The sequence below is a fragment of the Poecile atricapillus genome, chromosome 2 (genome assembly GCF_030490865.1).
Source record: "Poecile atricapillus isolate bPoeAtr1 chromosome 2, bPoeAtr1.hap1, whole genome shotgun sequence".
NCBI lineage: Eukaryota > Metazoa > Chordata > Aves > Passeriformes > Paridae > Poecile > Poecile atricapillus.
In genome coordinates this window covers 21,285,318-21,306,403 of record NC_081250.1, presented here as the reverse complement: position 1 = coordinate 21,306,403, position 21,086 = coordinate 21,285,318, and the positions used below count along the sequence as shown (strand labels likewise).

The window sequence follows — 21,086 nt, the reverse complement described above, 5'->3', positions numbered from 1 at the left end:
TGGAAATGACATACACATAGAACGATTTTAACAGATTTGTTCCCATCTCAGAAGTGCTGAAGTTTGGATTAACAGTGTTTTTTCAATTGAACAGCACAATCATGAGAATACACTGCCTTCAGCTAGGAGCATGGTGAGTAATAGCACAGCAAAATATTGTGCAGTCATAGGAATTACAGCAGACATTTTTCTCCACTTTTTACTGATGTAATTTGGTTGCTTTACTTAATTCTGTTAGACTGTCAGGAGTAAATTCTGATATAGATAACAGGATAAATTCAGAGCTGTTGCACAGTAGTTTAGTCATTAGTTCAGATCGGAATCTGCCTAATGAAATATAATGATTTTATCAGTTTTAGAAAAAAAAAGGAAGTCTGACTTCAAACAACACAATTTTTGATCATATAAAAAATACGTTACAGATTTGTTTTGCTAACAGCTCAACTTTGTATAATGCAACAGCTTATTCATTTTTAATCTCAGATTAAAATGCATTCTCTTCAGCTTTGTATTTACAGATTTTTGTTCTCCAATTGAAAACTACTTTTTGTTGGCAGTTTGTCTTTAATTTCTATACAGGGCATTTATGGCTTCTTTTATGAAGCCTTAAATAACTCCTAGAGCCAACTGCTGCAGAAGGAAAGATACATTTTAATTCATAACAATCCAATCATGTAAAATCAAAATATACATGGAAGTTTACAGTAAGATCTCAACAGGAACTCAACTAAATATAGCCACAGCTACTCCTTAAGGACATCAAATTATAAAGCACTACATCAGATCCTTCTTATCAGTCCCTTTAACCTCTAAACACAAAATATCTTTAACAAAATCCTAAAGAAAATGTTTGTAATTTTAATAAATGTTGTAGCACTAAAGGGAAGCAATAAACACACAAAACCTTCCACACACTAATGCTGTGTAGTAGTAGATTTGCAAAATTTGTGTCATTTATCTGATTAAAATTTGAATGCTATAAACAGAGCACAAACATTTGACATTGTCTGAGATCTTCAGTCAAAAGCATCCTACAAAGAGAAAGATAATATAATTCATTAACTGTTGAAAACCCATGTAAAAAAAAAGAATCCTCTTTTTTTCCTTTTGTTTTTTTTTTTTTTTCTGTTGCTTTATGAGGTTAGCATTGTTTATTTGCAATAAGGGAGCCTTTAAGTAGCTAGTAAATATCTCCCTCTCAATGTGGTAACGTGCAAACTCTCCTTCCAGAATTCTTCCACCAGCATATAGACTTCTTTAATGATGACAAATTAAAGAAAAGCCCACAATATAGTAAAATGCCTGCAAAGAAGCCCTCAATATATTATCACAATGGATATATATGTAGATCAATTTGAATACTAGAAGATTTTTCTTTTTTCATAGATCCTAGAGTGTTAGCATCTTAGTAGTGAATTGTTTCAGCAAAGGTTTGAAAACAGCCCTTTGCAGTTAAGGGAAAACACATGTCTCCTGCAACCATTTAAAAGCAGAATTTGTCCAGTGGCCTAGATGTCCAGGTTAAAGATATTATTTTATTCCTCTTGAGCTGGTCACATGGAATTGCTCAACTGTACAATCTGTCTCTGTAGCTATTTTATATGCCACATATTTAGCACACAATACTTTATCTTAGAAGATCTCTCTTCCTTTAACTACAGTGGACTGTCTCAGTTTCCCTGCCATGGAAAACTGTACTGCTTTCTGCTATAATTTCTAAAGTCCCCTGCCTCTCTGCCACTACTGTCCACCCTGCAGCAGCCAGGGAGACAGGGGAGATAGATTAGCTTGTCAAAGAAGAACCTAAAAATGAGGCTCTTTCCCTTTGCTGAGATGGCAGTTACAGCTTTATTTCTTGGGATCCTTCGGGGTGAGGTTGCAGGAGGGAAAGAGGAAGAGGTATCGATAAGCACCCCTTTTTCAAGGCAGGGGGAAGGGGTGGAGGAATTTACACAACCAGTAAGGGGAACTGGGGAGAACAAGATAAGGGAAAGAAAATCACAATTCTACATTTTTGGGGGTACATTTTTGGGATCATACCATTTTTCCTAACTGCATTACAACAGCTTTCTTCTCCTGAGCATTATTACTTTGAGCAGGTTTCCAGACCTCTCCAGTTTCTCACTTCTCATTTCAAAACCCTGTTTTGCTTTTCTCGTTTTCTAGCCAGGCCTTTGTTGTATTGCGTAACTCCATCAGAAATGTTCTGGAACAGGACTTTTTTACACAAAGATTACATATTCTATTCTATTCTATTCTATTCTATTCTATTCTATTCTATTCTATTCTATTCTATTCTATTCTATTCTATTCTATTCTATTCTATTCTATTCTATTCTATTCTATTCTATTCTATTCCATTCCATTCCATTCCATTCCATTCCATTCCATTCTGCATATTTTAATATTATGTATAATATCATCAATATTATATATAGTGTATTATATTACTAGATTATACACAAAATTATACAAGAGAGGTTGGTGACCATTCAAGAGCAATGCATTGGATGGTATTACTTTGTCCCAAGACCAAGCCCTAAACACAGTAGTGAGTTTTGCAGCATGAGGAGACAGTGCCTCTGGAAGGGGTTAGCTCCTGCCACTCATGTTGGATGTACCTTATACATGTGGTAGATTTTTGCTGCTATTTTACTGCTTCCCTGACAGATGCCTCACTTGTGGTACTGCAGTGCTCAGCTATTGAGAATGTGCCATGTGTGTTTGTGTGTTCTACCACAGTGGTATTTATAGATACAGGTTTTATAAAAATGCTTTTTGCCATCAGTCTCTGAGAAAAAAAACAACATCAGGAACATGTTCTCAAGCCAGAAGGCAATCTAACTGAGCCCTCTTCTCATCACAGCTGCCTTTAGGAAGAATAAGAAGGAAGTAAGAATGGGGCATGCATACAAAACAGTCTCCTAATAATTTTCAGCTTCCATATGTTTTCAGATCAGGGACTTCCTTATCTATATGAAGTTTTTGTTCATTTACTAATCTTCACTGGACTTCTCTTTTGGGAATTTGTTTACTTTCCTCTTAGAATCCTGTAAACTTTTAACCCCGACTGCTTCCTTTTGGCCATATGTTCCAGATACCTGAGACCTGCCACCATGAACCATCACTTCCTTTTGCTTGTTTTGAATCTGTCTCTCCAGGCTTCATTAGATGTTCCAGTTCTTGTGCAGGAAGAGGCAGAGAACAGTCAATCCACACCCACGCTCTTCCTGCCACTACTCATTTTGAGGATCATATTTGTGCATAGTCACCTCTTTTCTAGATTGAAGTGTCCTAGTGTACTGAGTTCTGAGTTCTTCTGCACTGGAATTCATTCTGTATCTTTGATAAGTACTTTTGCTCCTTTTTACACCTTTTTCAAGATTCATAATTTTATCATCCTTTCCCATCCCTCATTGCCTTCATAGAAAGATAAGCTACAGAAAAGTCCCTAAACAAAGTATTCCCAAGTGTGACTTTGAAGCTCAAAGAAAACTTTTCTACAAGACAAGAAAATCAGCAGTGGGGAGGAATATACTGCTTTGATTGAAACAGAACAATCTGAGTAATTGCAAAGGGGAAATGTCTCAGTGCCCTAAGAGAGGTAGGTTCAGATACTCAAGACAAGTCAGGCATTTAATGTCCTTAGCCTTATTTGGAAATTTGAGCTAAGCATCTTGTTGTTTATACAAAACTTGAAGGAGTGTGTCTCTGCTTTCTGTTGCCATCTGAAGTAATAGATAAGCATTACATATTTGAAACCTGATTTGTGTATTCATGCTATTCAATGCTTTGAAAAACTGAAATAAGGAAAGGATATTTAACTTCTTGCCATAATGACTGTGCATCTAAAGCCATATTCTGTCACAACAGATGGACCATTACTACAGGAAAATTTCTTACAAGCTTCCCAAGAATTTAGTCTTTTTATGTAACAGATGCAATCATTCTCAAGTAGGAGAAGGAAGAACATACTAAAAATAAAATAAATAAAATAAAAAAAATATACATTGCTTGATAAGGTCAGCAAGAACTGTGGCAGTATTCTACCCAGCTTCTTAATTTAATCTTAAACAGAATAGAGTGGCTAGGGTGGGAGGATGCTGAACTCCTTTTCATGTACTTGCAACCTGATCTGATCATTGAGTTTGAAAAGCTAGGCTTGCAAGTACAAATGCCGCACCTTAGCTTCTTCCTCCTCACCACTTTTGAAAAATGGGTGAAAATTAGGTAGAAAAGGTATGTAGAAAAAAATCCCTGTCTCCAATCTTGCTATACTTGGGTGTAAAATGGAGACACTTTCTATCTTCTGTTTCCTATCACTCATTTGCTTTTTCTTTCTCTAAAGAAACTAAATAAAAGTGGAGTTCCAATGCCTCTTTGGTCTCCTGGGTGAAACACAAAACTCTAGCCATACTGTATTTGGTAGACATAAATTTTTCTTTACTCTTTTAAAGTATGTACTGTAGTTCTGTCTGTTTAAGTTAAAGACTTGACTTGTAGCTCCTTGGGTTGTGAACACTCCTCATAACAAAAAAAGTTGTCTCCCCTTTCATTGAATATATTGAACTCAAACCCCTTCTGATATGCAAAAGATGTAGAGCATTTTTAGCACTTGGAATGCAGCTCTCCCTGAAAGATGTTTAACAGGCTACTGCTTAAACTTGAGAAGTGTTGTTGTTTACTCCAGAAATGTCTGGAATCCGTCATGCTTAATAAATTGGATACCTTATTGTTGATGGGATAATAGTAGAGCTGTGTTTTGCCTAATCTTCTGACTCTGAGCCAAACCAAGCTCTTTTTGAGGGGATCTGCCATCACAAACATAGATCTTAAAACAGGAAATTGTCCAAGCAGCCAGGGATCAGGTTAGGAAAAACTAAAGCCCTAAGAAAATTAAATGTGGCCAGGGATGTTAAAAACAATATGAAAAGCTTCTATGGACACTCAAACAAAGATGAGGGAAAATAAAAGTTTTCTCCAGAAGGAAACAGGAGACCTGGTTACCCAGGATGCAGAGAAGGCTGAGGTACCCAATGACTTTTTTGCCTCAGTCTTCACTGGCAAACACTCCAGGCACACTGCCCAAATCACAGAAGGGAGAATTAAAAACAGCCTGCTGTAGGATGTCAGGTTTAAGAACATATAAAGCATCTGGTAGTTCACATGTCCATGAGACTTGATGAGGTGCTTCTATTAGACCTGAGGGAACTGGCAGATGAACTGGCTATGCCACTATCCATATCTGAAAAGCTGTGGCAGTCTCACTGACTGGAAAAGAGGAAACTCCCTTTTCTAAAAATGGTGAAAAAGGAAAACCTGCAGAACTACAGACCAGCCAGTCTCACTTCTGTGCCCAGCTCAGTCACGGGGCAGATCTTTCAGGAAACTGTGCTTAGGCACATATTAAACGAGGAGGCAATATCGCTTCACTAAAGGCAAATTGTGCCTGACACATTTGGTGGCCCTCTATGGTGGGGTCACAGTGTTGGGGGATAAGGGAAGAACAGCTGACTTAATCCACTTGCACCTAGACAAAGCATCTGCCACAGTTCCAGATGACATCCTGGTTTATGTGCTGGAAAGACACGGATTTGACAGAGCACTCAGGGGATCATGAATGGGCTGTGTGATCACATTCCACAAGGAACTGTGGTCAATGGCTTAATGTCCAGTTGGAGACAGGTGATGTGTGGTGTTCCTCGGTGGTTGGTATTGGGACAGAGCCCTTCTTAAAATCTCTGTTATAATCTTCATCAACAGCAGTATTGAGCACACCCTTTATGTCATATAAAGAGTAAAGAAAACAAATATGTACCGAGCAACAAAACACATCAGAAATGTTATAGACTATCTATATCTTGCTTCTTACCCAGGAAAATGATCTTGGACTGTTAAAAATTCCTAAGATAATTCCATCCATTGTGACTTGTAGGGAAAAAAACCCAGTCAAAATGCAGAAAAGGATGGAAATAAAATGCTTACCTTTATTTGCATTGTATTAATAGGAGAGCTTGTTTGACAGTTCAATGGTCCATGTGTCTGAATGTGAAGAATATAAAGAAGAAATTCTTCTCTACTGGACACAGGCCAACCAACATGGAGAACTGTATTGTTGATGGCACTTGGTCCTATATTGTGCAGCTGTTGAAGAAATATAATCAGTACTTTTCAAGGCAGTAAATAACAACAAAAACCACTGCAACAACCATTCACATACCTTAAAATTCTTAGTGGACACAGACTTGAAGTATTTAGGGAAGGATGAATAGATTATTAATATCATTTTATTGATAGAGAATCTGTGGCAGGTTGGAGAGAAGAACCTCTCCACATTAGTCACAAAGCCAATGGCAAATCTGAGAGAACAGTCTTTTGTCCGAGTCTGTATTCAAGAAATCCATAACCTTTCCCATTTTTTCCTACATATGAAGAGTTTAAATTATCTAAAAAAGAATAAAAAATCCCAACCCAAAACCACTAGCAAATAAACCCCACAGAAATATGAACAATGAAACATAACAGATCATACTTGAAAATAGTAACCAAAACTTCAGAATACAAATGAATCACATTACAGGGCACAAGAAGGTAGAGCAGAACTTTAACTAGCTTCTTTGGTTAAGAACTGTATTTTCAACACTTTAAATCTAAATTTACTCAAAAGAAGTAAAGGAACTAGTTTTCCTAAATTAATATCCCAGGAAGTTATTTTTTTCTGGGGAAAATAAGCAAAGACAGAAATAAGAAAAGTTTTTAAATCTAGGCTATTAAAATAGTTTACTTATATCAGTTTACAGTTTGAAAATAACTGATGACAACAGGAATCTGGACATGTGTTGTCACTGAGCATGAAGAGTTAAAAAAGCTGAACACCATTGACTTTACAAAGTTTCTAGAGATGTGAGAACCTCCTTTTTTTAAAATTTGCAGAATTTTTGTGACTGATGACCTTCAGTTGCAACTAAATAAAAGCCTTTCAATCTTACATCTTCTGGAAGACTGCTTTTTTATGCTTTTCTGATATAAACCATGCAAGTGTTTTCCTTAGTAACTATAATAACTATAATCACTGTAATTATTTTAATATATTTGAAGTCACAAATACAGTTTCACAAACAACCCAAATGCTTGAGACAGGATGATTTGTTAAGTATTTTTCAGTTTAGAGAAATATGTTAGGATGAGGAATTCACAAATGATCATTTGTATTTTACAGTTGTATTCACTACACTTTAGTATGTCATGCAAATTGTAATCTTACACTGCTGATTAAGCTCAGTTGCTTATGTTTTCTTGAGTGCAAGTTTGTGAATTATAACCATATGTGAAGCCCTCTGTTTTACCCTCTAGAATAAAGGCCATCCATCAGATTCTAAGGATGGCTTCTATTCCATGTAGTTCACACAATACCCTTTTTCCAAGCTGAACTCTTTTAATTGACGAATCATCCATAGGAAAAATCCAGCAAAGATAGAAGGTAAAAATAGATGTACTTCAAAGAGTATTAAGAGTATTAAGAATTATTTTCAACAGAAAAATTTCTGATGTAACAAATTACATGCATGTCTACATTATTTTTTCAGTTAGCTAAATGTCAAAGAAAACATTTTTTCCAGTGCACAGCACGCACAGCTTCTACTGAGAAGATATTTGACATTGATTATAAGGAACTTTTAAGGACTGTTTTTAATTCTTGTCAAACACCCAAAATGTTTATAAATCCCTTAAAAATCTAAGACAAACTCCTAGCATAAACTAATATCTCCTCCACTCATATGAACAGATAATGGGGTTGTGAATTTCCAGATTAAATTTGGGTCATGTGCTAAAGTCAGAGTATTTACATTTGTGGCGTTATCTAGCTACAGATAAAGACAATAAACCAAACTCATCAGGAATTCAGCGGGGGCAGCATGAGGTCCTGCGGCAACATACGTAATTTTTACCTCATAGATGTGTTCTACTAAAGGACCAACTTCTTCTTCTTTCGTAGGTTCATCTTTGGGTTCCCAGTTGTGAAGTGGAAAAATGATTGTTGGGGGGTGAGACACTCTGTAATATACAAACCAGGATAAAACAGTAACTGTTACCAGTGACTGATTGCATTAGTTTTAGAAAAAAATGATGACCATTATAAAAAACTGGGCTCTCAGAGGCTTGTTACTTGGGCACATTAATTACAATTAGGTGAGGTGAATAATATACTGTCTCCATAAAATACTACGCAGTCCTTGCAAAAGCCTGAGGGTGCGCGTTTAGTGTCATGCTTCCTGTAATGGATTGTCCTTTCCAGAAAAGGGTGTAGCTCTGTTTGGAGAGAGGAATCCAATCTGTTGGGCATTTATACCATTCTAACTGATGAGATACCTGAATACACTATCCACAAAACTCGAGTAAATAAATGTATTTTGCTATTTCCATTTAAAGCCTGTAGGTATTTAATGCTATGCATCTTTCTTCCTAGAATACACTTCTATATATTTCTTTAACTGTTCTGACTGTAAATTTCTATAACATCTCTTATTATTCCTTTAAAATCCTTACAAGGTAGATTATCTTGTCTTACAGATGAGAAACAGAAATATTGTGACTTCCATAAAAACATAATGAAAATGGTGTACTGAGAAACAGAATTTGGGACTGGAGTCTAAAAGAGTGCTCCAGGCTTTCCAACTGCTTTGCGAACAAAGTGGCACTTAATGCATTCCCTGAAATATTGTTGCAACCTGCAACACATAAATAAAACATAAACAGAGAAAACTGTGACTTAGTATTTGACATCTTTCCAGCTGCTTTTTTATTTTTCCTTTTCTTCTCTATCTGACCTTAAGAATTTAGTTAACACTTTTATTCAAATCACAAACACTAAATTTCCCATAAAATTGGAATTTCATCATACTGCTCCCATTCAGATGCCAACTAAACCTCACTCAGGTGTTCAGAAGTTGGGAAATCAGATCCAAAGAATTTCTTCTACCATGATAATTTAGTTCTGGCACAGACATCTGTCACTTTCAAGTACTGCATGTAGCTCTTGGTGCTAAAATTGTATTACCTTTTCTTTGCCAGGGTCAGCTCTCACTCAGTTTTGCTGGTTTATGGAGCATTTACCTGAAAGAAAAGTTCTGCCAAAGCTGGACTTTTGCTAACAGAAAACTGTTAAAAACCAATCATTAATTTTTTTCAAGTGTAGAATTTGAATAACATGATGGACTTCTAGGCACTGATGTTAATCACTTTGCAGTAGCCCTGCTGCAGATTGCCCCTTGAAGAAAAGATTGAATGGCTTTGTTGCAAATGCTGAAAAAATAGTATTGGAAGAAACTGTTTTCAATTACAGCTCCTATGTCATATACAATGAATGAAATGTCTGAAAGAAAATTTTCTACAGTATACAGCTTCTAAAAGCAGCAAGAAATCCCAGAGAAGAACAGCCTAATACCATCCAGCTGAAGTACAACTCTTTGTGAAATTTGATGTATTCTGGAGTATCCTGCTAACTCTTAATACTTCCCCTGACTTCAAAATGCCAGCAGTTTGTACTAACAAACAAGTATGCCCGAGGACCAATTCACAAGCCAGCCCTAATAATAAAAGAAGCTAAACTTATTCATTAAAAAAGTAATTTGATTATGTACTTAGCCTAAGTTTCACAAATCATATTGTTTCCAATATGAATTTTAATTATTGATTGCTATTGCTGTTGGAGATTAGGAACTTCAGGGTGTTGTTACAAAAGCCAAAACACATAGACCCTTAATCTACCACAAAAAACCTGCAAATCAAAAACTGTACGGAGACAAAAAAAAGATATGAGGTTTCAAAACTGAGTGTTTTCTATTGCACTGCCAGGGAAGTATTTTTATTCATGGAATTACAAAATGCAAAGTATAAATTTAGAGATTAAATTAAAATTATTGTAGCATATATAAGAACACTTATTTTAACAGAATTTACAGTTATTTTGAGAACTTCTGCTATTGACATGGAAGTAGCAAAATTAGGTCAAATAAAAAAAATCCATTATTTTTACTATTTTATTTTGCATTTAATTAAAATTAAAAAATATTAAAATTAATTGAAAATATGTTTAACATTTGAATGATTTAGTAGACAAGGATTTTTCCTAGACTTTCAGGTGACAATTATCATGAAACGAGAGTACTAAAAAATAAGATAAATGAAGTATGACCCACAGAAAAGGCTTATATGGGGATATACAATAAAAATTCTGCTAGCTCCAAATCCTCTTAATTCAAATTACTTCCTTCCTGAATCCCTCATTCCTCTAGTGCTTTTTCAGCAGTGGTAGATAACAATGACAATACTAAACTCCTACATTTTTAGGGATGAAAAAAGGTACGCAGAATAATCAAATTTAAGTTATCAAAGCTTCTGCTTATTGAACTATCTAAGGAGGTATGTTAATTTTCTTTTAAAAAGGATATTGAAGAAGATTTCTTCCTTTCTCACAGAAAAGAAAGGTTCCACTGTGCAAGTAAATCTGCGTGCATGCATATGCACAATTTCATAACTACTTACTTTTCCTCAGTAAATTGTACAATGCATCCAGTTCCACTCTGTGCAACTCTTGGAAGAGAAGAAACTAATGCAAGATATTTTCCAGTCCAAATGTGGACACAGTCTCTCTTTTATTTTTATCTAGAAAATAGTGAGCAATTCCCTTGGAACTGCATGTTTTAGCATCTCTGAGTAATTAGCAAAATATGTCAACAAAGCAGTTGGGAATGCTATAGCTAATAAGAAAACTAAAATACTTAAAAGGAAAGGAACTGGAAGTCATTCAATTAAGTAATTCCTCTGTATTTAATAACCTGTTTCTTAGAACTGCAGGCAGCAATTCAAGCAACTTTTTCTGCTTATCACCAAGCTCAAAAGTACTGAGGATTCTGCAGTCATTTTTTGGTTTATCTGTTTACCTGTTACAGAACATTTCATTAAAAAGAACACACTATGGCACAGTAAAAGCATTATGGAGGCAAAGTTTCCAAAGAGTCTCCAAAGAATAAAAAGTTTGCAAGATTTTTTTATTAAAGTGAGGAGAGACTTCACTAAAAAAATATAATCCACAGCACTGGAAGCAACCCTTACTGGGAAGTCATGTGTATGTAACCATAACTATTCCAGTCTGAAACTCCAGACAGTCTCTAGCCTGGGTGTTCACCCATGGCAACACCTAGCAGCCGCTGCCTCCCAACACTTTCTCACACATCTGCAGCCCATTAAATAAAACCTTTGATTACTTTTTCCTCAACCTCTACTTCTGTATTACACCTTTTGTGTTTTTCACCTCTCTTTCTATCCAGCTCATTTCCTTAGATGACCACGAACTACAGAAAATGAAATAATATTCTCATATCTGTTCTTATTAAACATATTGTCTTTCAAGTGCTCCTTTTCAGAAATAAAATAATTAACATATATACACACAGTCTTTGAGCACCAGCCTTTTTTTTCCACCTGACTAGCTTTAGGGTCTTCTTAACCTGGAATACACATACAAAATACGGTGAAAAATCCTTTAAAAATCTCTGTGATTTAGACTAAATATTAGACTAGACTGGAGGAGATAGATTGAATATTAGAACAGAAAAAATGTTCTCTGTGATCTGCAAAATAATGTAACATTGCTAGCACTAGGTAGTCATATTGTCTTCCAAGTGACTATAATAAATGCATTTTTATAAATGAAAAAACCCATAAATAAACACATTTTTTATTTGTTTACATCTACGGCAGCCCCTTGAGGTACATCGCATAAGAGACATCTACCCCTCTTGCAACAGCCAAGCCTCATGGCCTGACTGTGGAAGTGAATCTGGGCCTTGTAGCCCCTCTTCAACTCTTGCAGAGCTGATAATGGTTACAGGTTTCTTTGAGCTGTAGGTTCATAAATGGAGACGTAGGAAATATAACATCCCAGACAAAAAGCATTGGGGCTAATTATTTGCTTTACAAAGACATCCTCCTGACTTTCTCCAGGGTGCAAGAATAGGAGTCTTGTTCCAAGACTTTACAGGGTACTCTAATATTCTTATAAAATCTTACAATCATTTAGGTTGGAAAAAAACTTAAAGATCATTGAGTCCAACCATAAAACTAGTACTGTCAAGTTCACTATTAAATCATGTCCTTCAGTACCAGATCTACACTTTTCAGTATCTCCCAGGATAGTGATTGTACCACTTCCCTGAGGAGCCTCTTCCAGTGCTTGACAAATCAAAAAAGTTCTAGCTGTTCTGTTAGCAACAAGAAAATTTTCCTAATATCTAAACTGAATCTCCCATGCTGCCACTAGAGGCCATTTCATCTTATCCTGTCACTTGTTACCTGGGAGAGAAGACTAATTCCCACCACAATACAACCTCCTTTCAGTTAACTGTAGAGAGCAACAAGGTCTTCCTGAGGCTCCTTTTCTCCAGGTTGAACCCCCCCAGCTCCCTCAGCTGCTCCAGGCCCTTCACCAGCTTTGCTGGACTTGCTCCAGTACCTCAATGTCCTTCTTGTAGTGAGGAGAGCAAAAATGATCCCAGTATTCCAGGCATGGCCTCACCAGGGCCAAGTACAGAGGGTTGGTCAATGCCTGCTGGCCACACTATGTCTGATACAACACAGGAGGCCACTGGCCTTCTTGGCCACATAGGCACAGTACTGGCTCATGTTCAGCTGGCAATTACCACCTAATTGCATTCTATAATTTCCAAAATGAAGCTGTATATGAAAACAGATATAGAAATTATCATCTTTGATTATATCCTGTGCTTATTTAATTTTGGTATACTTTCTGTCAATGTACAGTTTATCATAACTCATTTCTTACTCATCCTTTCTCCAAAGGTGTCACTCTGCTCTCTATTAGTACATGCATTGCCATAATGTGTTTCACATTTCCAGCCATAAAAGCAGTAAATTCTGTTTGGTATTCAGCATTAAGTGTCCAAGTAGTTGCACAAGAAGACCTACACATACGAGCAGGCATTTTATATTAGTAACACAGTTTGAATGCCTGAATAAAATGTTGGCTCTGACTGATGTTACTGCAATGTGAGATTCTTTAGGTTGCTGTCTTTGCACAGACACTCAACAAGTCTCCATTCTGAAAGGCTTGCAGGGGTAAGACTCAGGTGTCCTAGACAGATAAGGCATTTGGGTTTATAATATGCCAAAAGATTCACTATCTGGAATTATCATATGCAGAAAGATTCTGTAAAAAAGTAATTATCATAATGAGTTGAAATAGTTGAATACTTACCCTCTGATCTGTACTTGAGCCACAGCACTGATGTTGATATGGAGGTTCACTAAGTTGCTGGTGGGATTTATTTTGTTAGAGCTGGAAAAAATATGTACAAGTATTAACAAAGTTGTTATATCAGAACTCTAGATTATCGTATCACTCAATACACAAGGCCTGCTGGACATATTACAAAATAGGATTCCTATTGCCATCTTCAGTCTTGTAGGACATTGGTATTCAAGTTGGATATTATTTGAGCTCATCACATATTTAATAATATCTTCAACTCAAGCTTCCTCTAAAGAATCCTGTGATTATGAATAAGATGATACAAATTTATACGGCTCAGAATATCATGTAAATTCCTTTGCACAACTTGGCCTTCTGTATGGATAAAAGTATCTTTATATAATAGAAGTTTGTTTCATTCACTGGAGTAAGGCAGTGTTAATAAAGAAGACAGGCTTTGTTAGGATAAAATTTATTCTTATGACTCCAAACTTGTGACTTTTGCATGACAGAGTCTTTGGGTAAAAAGAACCGAGGTCAAGTGTTTCTTTCATTTTCTTATTTTCTTCCCTCCCCTATCCAGAGTGTTTACATTTTTAAAACCACTTAGTCATTCTGAAACTTAGAACTTAGAGATCTGAAAACAGATCTCTATGTTTAAAATCTAGAGCTCTCATTGTCTTTTCTTATTGCAAACCTTACTAATAAAGGTAGTTTTTCTTACTTCAAAAGGCTACTCCTGTGATTATAGCCCATTCATACAAAGAAAGGTTTGCAGGTTCAAATTCATAAAGATAGTGAAGTAATTACAGAATTAGAATTTATTTAATTATAGGATTAACAACACTAAATTTGGATTTTTTTTCAGTCAAGTGTGGTCCTCTTTGATTCATGAACACTAAGTTTCTACTGCTGTCCCAGTTTGCTGTTATCACATCTGGGTAGCATCAGTCCATTGGAAACATTCAGAGGAGGTCAGCATTCCCAGTGACTGACTCCTGAGGAGTAAAGAGCAACACTGCTTTGATCCAGGCTTTCTGGTTATAGATTGCTAAAATTAACAGCAGCTCTAATTTGTTTGTAAATTAATGCAGATTCCCATCAAACATTATTTGAACTTTAATGTAATCCTCTATAGCCATCGAGTATAAATGTACAAAAAATTTTCGAATTACAAAAATTATTATACCACTACTTTTTTAGAATAAACTGCTATCCAATTTGCATATTCGTCCTACTTTCCACAGACTTAAAATACAGATTTTGATCATATATATCTGGTATTCAAACCTTGTTCATGCTTTATGGCATTTTTTTAGAGAAGAAAATAGTTTAAATCAAAGTGCCAAGACATCTCTCTCTCTAAGGGGTACATAATTGCATAGCAACATGCACATGAGAAAAGGAATCAGATTTCAAGGCACAGCTCAGCCTCTTGCTTGTTTCTTGTAAGTAATGAATTTCAGTTTTGCAAACCAAAATATTCATTTTCCACTTGATGTTTTGAAGCAAATTAAAGTTCTCTCTTTTGAATAAATTAAAGTAGGGCTCAAATTGAGATGCATTCTTGCCTCCATTTAGGCAATTTCCTCTTTTTGCCTCACAGAGTTCTGTTCCCTTTTTCTTTTAGGATTGTTTTACCTGTTCACTAAGGACATAGAAACACACAAACTGTCCTGCTGCTTGTGAATGAATGTACAAAGCAGTGAGTTTTAACTGTAGGGTACATTCCCTATGCAAGAAATTTTACTCTTTTATTCTTTCCTTTTTTGTTGTTTTTTAAATAGCTGTGTGCTCTTCAGAATTTTCCTACAAGTTTGTAGCCCAACACATTTCCTTTCTTTGCATTTTAGTGAGTCGCACTCATAGGGGAAGCATGAGATGTTATTGTCTCCTGAAGTTCAGACTTATTCCTCAGGAAATTCTTGTCACTTTTTAAAAACAGTTACCTACATTAAACTCTTATTACCTAGATAGATTTAACAACCTAAAAAGCTCTGGACCTTTCCAATTTCACAGCATGAAAAGGGTAATGACATGAGCCTTGGATAACCATTTAAAACTATTGCTTGCTATTAGGAAATGGATAGTGGCATGGACAGGGGACCTACAAGGTAAATGTTGTGTCTCTCTCCAGAAGAGCTCATGTCTGGGTTTGCATGATCCCCAGGCAGATTCCAGGGAGAGGACTGAGCACCTAATGGACTACTGTGGCATTGCTGTGCCTTTCCTGAATTTCTGTATGTACTTTCCTTTCAAGGGTTACGTTATGAAGACATGACTTACACATTTAAAATGTCTCAGTTATTTACCATCATGTACATGATCAAGGCCCTCATTAAAGACCAGACATTAGCAATTAAGTCTCTGCGTGTAGGGCAGAGAGGGCCCCATACAGAACTCCAGTGTGTATTTGATGAGGACAGATGGAGCAGAAGCTCTGCCACCTACTGAAAAAGTCCCAGGTTTGTTTTTGCTGTTATCCTAACTCAGCCCACTCTGTGCTTTTTTGTCCCTGTGGAAGAAGTACTGCTCAGCATAAAACACGAGTTTCTACAGTATTAATATGTGAGGCCCACAAATGGGGAGGAATCTAATGCAAAAATTACAAAGCTTCACCTGCATCAAACTGAAACAGTTCTCTCCGTGCCAGTAAACCTGCTGAGCAGATTTTAACTGCTTTTATTTTCTAAATTTTTGTGAAGAAGAAGCATGTCTAGTTTAATTCAGAACATGGTATGTTTGCACATATTCACCTTTGTTATAAAGTGATTACTGTTTATTAATTCTGAAGTAGAAAATAAAGTTCAAATTTGGAAAATTTATAGAAGATCCTTGGATTATTGACCAAAATCAGTTAACCTGAGTTTTAAAGAAATAAGACTTATTTTCCTAACAGCTAACAAGGCTCCAACCTGAAAAATCCTCCTGACATAAGCTACCATTGGAAAGACCCTGAAATAATTACTGATATTCGAGGGACCTTATTATATAATAAACTTCATATGCCAATAGGAATTAATAATTTAATTGACCATGCTCTTGATAAAATATCTAACCTTTTTATTTGCAGCTCAAAGTTGATGCTGAAATCTGCATTTTCGAAATGCTGAACAGAAAATCGAATGCCAGTGGAGAACTGAGAAAGAGACAAAACAACAGGTTACTACAGTTGATTTCTCCAGATCAATAAAGCAATACTGTTCAACACTGCATTTCACAGAATTATACTGGATACTGTTGCTTTTTAAAATTAGTATGAAATAACATCATCTAGTTGTTCTCAGGAAAAAATACCATCCTGTCTGTGTATGTCACCAGATGGAAAACTTGGCTGAAGAGAGGAAAGATCAGAGAAATAGAGAATCACATTCCCAAGAACACAGCAGTGGGCCCTTCTTCATCCAGACAGTCTTTGCTTTTCCAAGCCAAGCCAAGCCAAGCCAAAAGAAAATAACAGTTGTTTGGCAGCTCTCATCCCTGCCTCCATCCATGCATGCCTTGGTCCAGGTCTGCAGGGATTCCTGGTCCCAGCACTGTCTCTGCACCTGGGAGCTCTGCACTGCATGCTTGTGTTAGCAAGCATGTGGGGCTGACTGAGCACCTGATGCTAAATTAGCAGTAGTTTTAATTTACTTTTAGTTTGAGTCTTTTTTTGCATTGCAGTTCTGTTAAGAGGAATACAGCTTCAAAGTTATATTTGCAGTTCAATTTGCCACAACTTGGAGTGAGTGACCAGAGGAGAGAGTAAAACACACAGTTCCCAAAACTGAAGGAGGTAAGTGCTTCCACTGGTGCTGCCTTGCGTTTAAGCAGATCTGGCTTCCTCCCTTTGACAATTTCCATTTGCTTTGCAAGAGGAGCAGAGATAAGCAGATCAAGTTTATTCAGAGGAGAGAAGGGCTAACTAGAGAAGGAATATACAATAGCCCATGGTGGGGTCTCTGTAAGCCTCTTGTTGGATGTATTTACAGCCCCAGTGTATAAGTGGCAGGTAACAGGAGATGCCATCTGCCCTCAATGCAGATTAATTAAATTCTACTGCAATGTTTAAGTTATTGTTTTTGATTATTTAAACTGCACATTTATAATCTGGTAATTTTAAAAATGTGAGTTTTGCAATTCCTACAACTTCTTACTCCCCCTCTACCTTCCATCTGCCTGATGACACAATTTTTTGCAGGATAACATGCACATTGTACTTCCATTTTTTTAAAAAGGATGGTAACACGTAGATATATTCTACATGTGGAGAAACAATCTTCCTGGGAAATTAATCAAAAGGCATCAGGAAATGAGGACATCATTCCCTCATTTCTGCCAATGTCTGACTAGATTGGGGGGCAAGGGGGGTAAGAACAAACAAGTTGTCTGCTTGACATAATTTCCTTAGAATATTTAAGAAAACCTTGTCAACAGGACAGGACACACCAATGTAGGGACTTACATTTAACATCAGCAAAGATGAGAAAAATTCTTCTGTGGATGTCATTTAATATATTTAAGTAATTCCTTTTTCCCCCCATTTTTTTTTCATTAAATTCTCATATTTTTTCATTTGCAGTGGTGCAACACTATCCATCACCAGAACAAAACCTACCTAACATGTTTCAGCTACTTTCAGCTGACTCATGCTGAAGCAATACTGCCATCATAAATGGAATGGTTGAGTTCAAATCTTTGAATTCTAATTATCTTAATGTCATAGTAACAGTTGATCTCTCCTTTTCAAAGCAAAATCTTTCAGATGAAAAGACAGTGCTCATTAAATTACTCAGAAGTTAAATAGCTGACTTGGAATAGGTATGTAAGCTCTTTTTAATTTTAAGCTCACTTTTTGGAGATGATATTAGCAACTCTATTGATATTCCATTCACCTTTAAAAATATAATGACTTTAGTCTTTTAGACAAAAATTTCCAAATATTAAACTCACCGTTTCTCTTACTGTTTTTACTGGCCAGTCTAAATAAATTTGTTTCCACTTATAGCAGAAAAAATATTTGATAAACCAAAGATAAAATTTTCATCAGACAGAGCAAACATGAACTGCAGTTTTGATGATCTATTACACCCCTGAGGCTTAATCCCCTATTTATTAGTGAAACATGCTCCTACTGTACAACTCTAATAAGTTGCAGATGTTGTCTATGTATAGTCATATGACTTTGTTAATGTCAAGTAACCCTTGACATTGCTGCTAATAATGGGGCAAAGATGCTCACATGTCCTTGCTGAAAACCCACTGAGGCCAAAGGAGTTTAACTTCCTTGAACCTATAACTTAGGAATTACCCAACATCCTCATTTTAGTAGGACATAAATTTTATCAAAACAGTTTATTTTTACTTAAAACATTCAAAGTGAAGTTAGTTTCATTAAAATTGCATTATTTCCATGTTTGTAACATCATGTATCTTTGAAATACATGACATTTCTGCTATTACTAGTAAGTTTTAATCTATTATGTTTGACAGGATTTAGGAGAGCTGGGAGACAGAGGTGTAGCTTTTTTGAAGTGTCTTACAATGCATAAGAAAGATAAAACCAGGCGTTCTTGAAGAATCTGTTTGGTGCATACCAAGAAATAGGCAAGATCTTCCAAGCCTCCAGTCTTCTAACCTTAATTTCTCTTAATTTCTATAAACTTCCAGATTTTTCTACTAGAATTTTCTCACTTGCTAATGCCACTGAACAGGCATTAGGAAGCTTGTCAGTCTGATCCATTCCAGTGTCATAAATAAATATGTTGAGCAATCTTTGCCAGTGAGATGTTGTCATACATTTAGTTTGCATTTGCATTGAGGTTTTCCTTACTGATTATTTTTCTCTTCATTTTTACTCTTTCATCTTTGTTTTCTTTTTTAACTTCAAAGATATTACCGATAAGGTGAAGTATTTTTTTGTGGCCAGTAAACAAGTTTAAGGACTCAGATGACATAATGCATTTTAAAGATTTAAAGTGTCAGACAACCCCATAGTCTGCTGCAGTAATATCCCATGGATTATATTACAAAATCCTGACATAACCCTCATACTCAGAAGTTGATCTTCAAGAGGTCAAGAATTCTAGGATTTCAGGGTGCTGGCAAGTCATTAAGGTGCCTCAATAGTTAAGGAGTTTTAGGAATGTTCAATTTTGACCTTACCCTTCCTTCCCACTCACAACTTCCACAAAAAGTCTCTTTCTGAATATTTTGAGAATAACTGATCTCCTGCCAGAGCAGAATTGTTTTTCAAAACTGGAAATGGATCAGAGCAACCTTTTGAGATTTATGCAATTTGTACAAAGGGCTGGTATTTTGCTTTTGGAAGTACATTTGCCATTACAAATATGTTTGGACTGAGAAACAACAAGTCCTTTCACCTTTACTGAGCTTCCAGGAGAGCTCAGCTTCAGAGAGCTTCAAGATAAATTTAGGATTTAAGATTTCACTTACTCTAATCAAACAATGTTGCCATCTGGCTTTGTAATGCTCTACCTTTGTATACCTCAGTTTTAAAGGGCTGGATTATTTTGTTATAAAGTAGAAAACCCTTGAATATGTTATGAACTCTGCTGTTTTATTCTGCTACTTCTCTCTTTATGAAGTAGTTTGCTTAGGAGTATCTGGTAATGGCACTTACAGCAGTCCTAGAGTTGATTCTGAAGAAAAGAACTATTAGTTCTGCTGTGAAAATTCATAAAGAGGCAGGTGAGAGTGGTAATGTTTTAGTAGCCACCAAATGGCATTCCTGAAATCTTCACACTGCTAGCATTTTGGGTGAAGGATAAGGTGGAAATAGGGCTTTGGATTCAAAGGGAGGAGTATGAGGGTCTGTAGTATAACACCTCTACAATTAGACCTTTCCATCACTTATGCTTATGACAATATGCAAACTACAAAGATTTTCTTCTTGGTATACAAGTTAGTGTCTCTTGTGTTTGGTCTTCCTTTTCCAGCACAAAGGGTTTTATGCTCTCCTGTCCCACTCCAGTGCATCCCAACCACCCATAATATTCTTGTCCACTTCTGTCTGTATATTGAGAATTTGCTTCTGCCTTGAGACTAACTAGGAAACTACTAAGCAGATAAGTAAAACAACTGTCTTCTCAATACAAGAAATTATTTGCCTTGAATTGGATATTTGTCTCAAGCTTTGGCCCATCATTGTGTCCCATCATTCCATTTTGAAAATTCCATTATTCAGAAATGTTTTCAATTACTTTCAGTTTTTAGGGTTTTCATTAAGTAGAATAAAACAAAACATACAAAATCTTTTGGCCTTCCTGTCTATGTCCTTCCCAGAAAATGTTTATAGTAATCTCTTCAGTCCTCTAGTTCAAAGTAGTTCAATGGAGAAGGAACCTCACTAGGAAGATTCCTCTTCCCAGGAGGTCCATCACCCAGAGTTGAATTTTCAGTGGTTTCCACCTCCCTGTAGTCCCAAAGAATCTCTGGGACTGCCTGTGACCATGCAAGCAGCTGACTGTATGAGACACCTGCCCTCATTCAAGTTCTAAATTTCTATGGCTGATCTGAAGCTGTTCCTAAAATCCAAAGAAACTTCTAGTCCCAATCTCCAGTTATATGATCCATTTGGCTCTTCTGTCAAGGGTCAGACATGAATTTCTTCATGATTAAAAGAGGCCAGGAAAGTCCCCCTCTATAGAGAGGCTGAAGATTGAAATATTGATCTTCCATGGGATAAACCTTAGTACAGATTTTGAAAATACTACAGAAATTTGCTTTGTTTTTTTGCAAAGCCATGGGTCCAATATGAAATTCAAACAGTAGCAGTTTTCAATTAAAAGCTCCTATTTATTCCTGATATATG

General features: G+C 36.2%; 1 protein-coding gene across 1 annotated transcript in view; it reads right to left on the bottom strand.

Annotated features, from left to right (window-relative positions):
- Positions 1–21,086, bottom strand: part of ITGA8 (integrin subunit alpha 8) — a 113,551-nt gene that overhangs the window by 29,708 nt on the left and 62,757 nt on the right. Inside the window, exons 22-25 of the mRNA XM_058833336.1 lie at positions 16,330–16,409; positions 13,277–13,357; positions 7,950–8,055; positions 5,986–6,144 (exon numbers count right to left, since the gene is read on the bottom strand). Of these exons, the coding sequence (XP_058689319.1) occupies positions 5,986–6,144; positions 7,950–8,055; positions 13,277–13,357; positions 16,330–16,409 (426 nt within the window). The remainder of the gene's footprint in view (positions 1–5,985; positions 6,145–7,949; positions 8,056–13,276; positions 13,358–16,329; positions 16,410–21,086) is intronic.